A 3164-nucleotide genomic window follows, 5' to 3' on the forward strand; every position below is an offset into this window, starting at 1 on the left:
ACAAATACATGTAATACTTAATATGAACATATATATTAACGTACTCCTTGCTTAATTCATCAATTAGAAAATGACCCAATTTTTAGGATTCCCACTTAAGAGAGGAACACATCAATTTCATAACAATTTCGTATTAGGACACCAATTGGTCTGTCAAACACAACCAATTCACGATTTAAAACATAAGAACAAAATTACATTTCAAAAAACAACTCAAAATAACCCAAAAATTGATCCTCTAGGAATCCTTACACATGTTCATTCTAATCCTCAAGCGTGAGTAACTCATCACTTACCTCGAGGTAGTCACTTAAGCGTTCTCTGTTAGCAATGGTTACGTCTCTGGTGTCCTGTAGAGCTCCTCCTCCGATTGCTCTGTTAGGATTTTTGAGAGTCAGAGAAAAAAGGAATACAACATTTTGTAAAAGTGCTCTGGGATTAAAAGTTACTTTATATAGTGAGAGTTCTAATAACATAATCTTATTTTGATTGTTTATTTATTCATTTAGTTATTTAAAAGAAAACCAATGGAATGGTTGTTACATAAGTAGCCTAGGTTTCTCCCTCTTTTTATTTCTCCATTTGCGTGAGGAAGGTTGAGAATCCATATAAGGCATACCGATTATCCAATTTGTAAATTTATTTTAATTTTTTTATTTTAATTTGAAAGAAAAAATTATTTTATAATTTTAAATAAATTAATATTTTTGTTAATTTTTTTGTAATAAATAAATGTTGCTATATATATTTTTTGTTTTTAATTAAGAAGTTAAGTAATTTGTTTATTTTAAAAAAAATGTATATGTATTATTGTGATTTAATTTTTTTAAAAAAGTATAAGTAATTTTTGTTATATTTGATATTTTAAAAAGGTTTTTATAAATTTGTTAGCTATCATAAATTTAAAATTTTTATTAGTATATATTTGACAATTTAGTTTAACAAGAAAATGTAAATTTGTAACTATAATTTTTTTTATTGATATAGTCGTATATACATTATTACAGTCATAGTATTAAATATTTATATAAATAATGTTTAGAAGTATAAAATTAATTTTTTTTTCATTAGTTGAAAAAAATTAAAGTTATTGTCATAGTAATTTTTTGAAAAATGAAATAGTATTTTGTTAGAAATAAAAACCAAAATTGTAGTTTCATTTTGGTCATTAATTTAAGTTTACTAAATTAGTGTTGTCAACTCTATATATTTGAAAAAAGAATTTCTATATACATTTATGAATATATTAAAGTAACGAAAAAGTTATTTAAAACATAATTAAAATTTTATTTATGAATTATTAAATAGTAATTGATTGAAGTATTTTTTGAACGCTTACATAAATTGTTATGACTGTTTTAATAGGTAAATTATGGTTAGAACCAGAGGTTTGGGTCGGGCTTTAGGCAGAGTTATAGGAAGAGCCCTAGGGAGAGAAGTCAGTGGTGATGCGGATGAAGGCCCTAGTGGCGAAGGCCCACAGCATATGCATGGTAGCAATGAGAAGCTGCACCTGTTAATGAGGATGTTCAACATGTGAATCATGCAAATGAGAGGTTCATGAACAGCCTCGAGAAGCAGTTGTTGATGATGTATTTACTGATGCCGAGGGTTTTCCAGGCGGGTCCCATGACACATCAGTTTTGATGTACTATGTTTATCATGTGGCAACAAAAGTTTGGAATGAAGAGGAATTTATATTTTTAAATAAATAATTTTTTCATAAGTATTTGTTATTGTTGTGGAAATGATTTAAATTATGATTTTCAGGAACGTCCTAAGCTAAAGTTATCCTCCCATGGAAGGAAGGTTGATAAATTTGGCATGCCTGCTCCAAAGATTGAAGGCTTAGTGGTTGGCACATGATTAAGTCCTCTGATCGCATGTTCGTTGGACACTGGTGATCGGGGACTTATATTGACATTTGTGGAGAGGTGGCATAAGGAAACTACTAGTTTCCATCTTCTTGTAGGAGAGGTGGCATAAGGAAACTACTAGTTTCCATCTTCTTGTAGGAGAGGTGATTATCACCCTCGACGATGTGGCATCGTTGCTACATCTTCCGATTACAGGGGCCTTCCACAACTTCGAGGCTCTGCATGTGGACAAAGTTGTCTTGCTATTAGTTGAATTACTTGAAGTTAGTTTAGAAGAAGCAAGAGCTGAGATAATACAATACCATGAGGCATATGTTAGGCTATCCTGGATGCGAGACATATATCTGAGCAAATGTGACGCAACACTGTGGACTGTAGCAGCTCGAGCATATTCGTTGCATCTGATAGGTTGAACACTTTTTCCTAACAAGAGTGACACACACATTCATGTGGTATTCTTGGACACATTTCGTGACCTGATGCAAAGTGGAAGCTACGCATGTGGAGCTGTTGCACTGGTCCATATGTATGAGAATTTGAATGATGTGTCAAAGAGCCCCGCTATACAACTTACAGGATATATCACACTTTTATAGGTAATTTTAATTTTAATTTTATTTTTTTAGTTCTTTAGTTTATATTGAGTATTGTTTTCATTGTTTTTTGTTTTTAAAATATGTCTAGTGTTGGATCTATGAACACTTTCCTTTTGTTGCTTATTCTATTGCTGTCAAAGATTACCATGAAAGGAAACCACCTGTCTGTCGTTGGAAGTCTGGGAAGGCATTACCAGTTTCGACATATCACAAGCGTTTGGATAGATTGATGTCTAATGTTACGTGTTGGATTCCCTATGGTGACCACCGTGCATTCAGAGAGTTTGAGATTATCTCTTTATTTTCCAGACATATCAGATGGGGTCCATCTATTATCATACATCGACCAGAGAGGGTTGTACGACAATTTGGGTATGTGCAGACCATTCCTCCACACCCTGTTGCTTCTTCTCTATGTATTGAAGACATCGATGATAGATGGATTTAGTTTTCTAAATACATTGCACCAGTTGGTCAGATATGTGTTGCGCCTGGACAGTCTTCAGTAAACTATAGGAAGTGATTCTACCTGATATTTCATCCCTCCATGAGTCTGGCACAACCAGGGGATCCTCCTAGACATTCGCCCATGGTGCACAATAACACATTTGTTGAACCAGATGTTCCTCAGCACCCGATGGCGGCAACTATTATGGACAAAGCACTTGCAGATGCACATGTTGATGTAGAC

At 33.1% G+C, this 3164-nt stretch overlaps 1 protein-coding gene across 1 annotated transcript; it reads left to right on the forward strand.

Moving 5' to 3' along the window:
- Positions 1-1448: 1448 nt before the first annotated feature.
- On the forward strand, positions 1449-2921 carry LOC114371289. Its single transcript, XM_028328766.1, has 5 exons — positions 1449-1493; positions 1569-1676; positions 1771-1854; positions 1973-2140; positions 2562-2921. Exons 1-5 carry the CDS (start codon positions 1449-1451, stop codon positions 2919-2921), a joined length of 765 nt encoding a protein of 254 aa, XP_028184567.1.
- The last annotated feature ends 243 nt before the right edge of the window (positions 2922-3164 follow it).

This window comes from Glycine soja, chromosome 10 (assembly GCF_004193775.1).
Source record: "Glycine soja cultivar W05 chromosome 10, ASM419377v2, whole genome shotgun sequence".
In the NCBI taxonomy this organism is placed as follows: Eukaryota; Viridiplantae; Streptophyta; class Magnoliopsida; order Fabales; family Fabaceae; genus Glycine; species Glycine soja.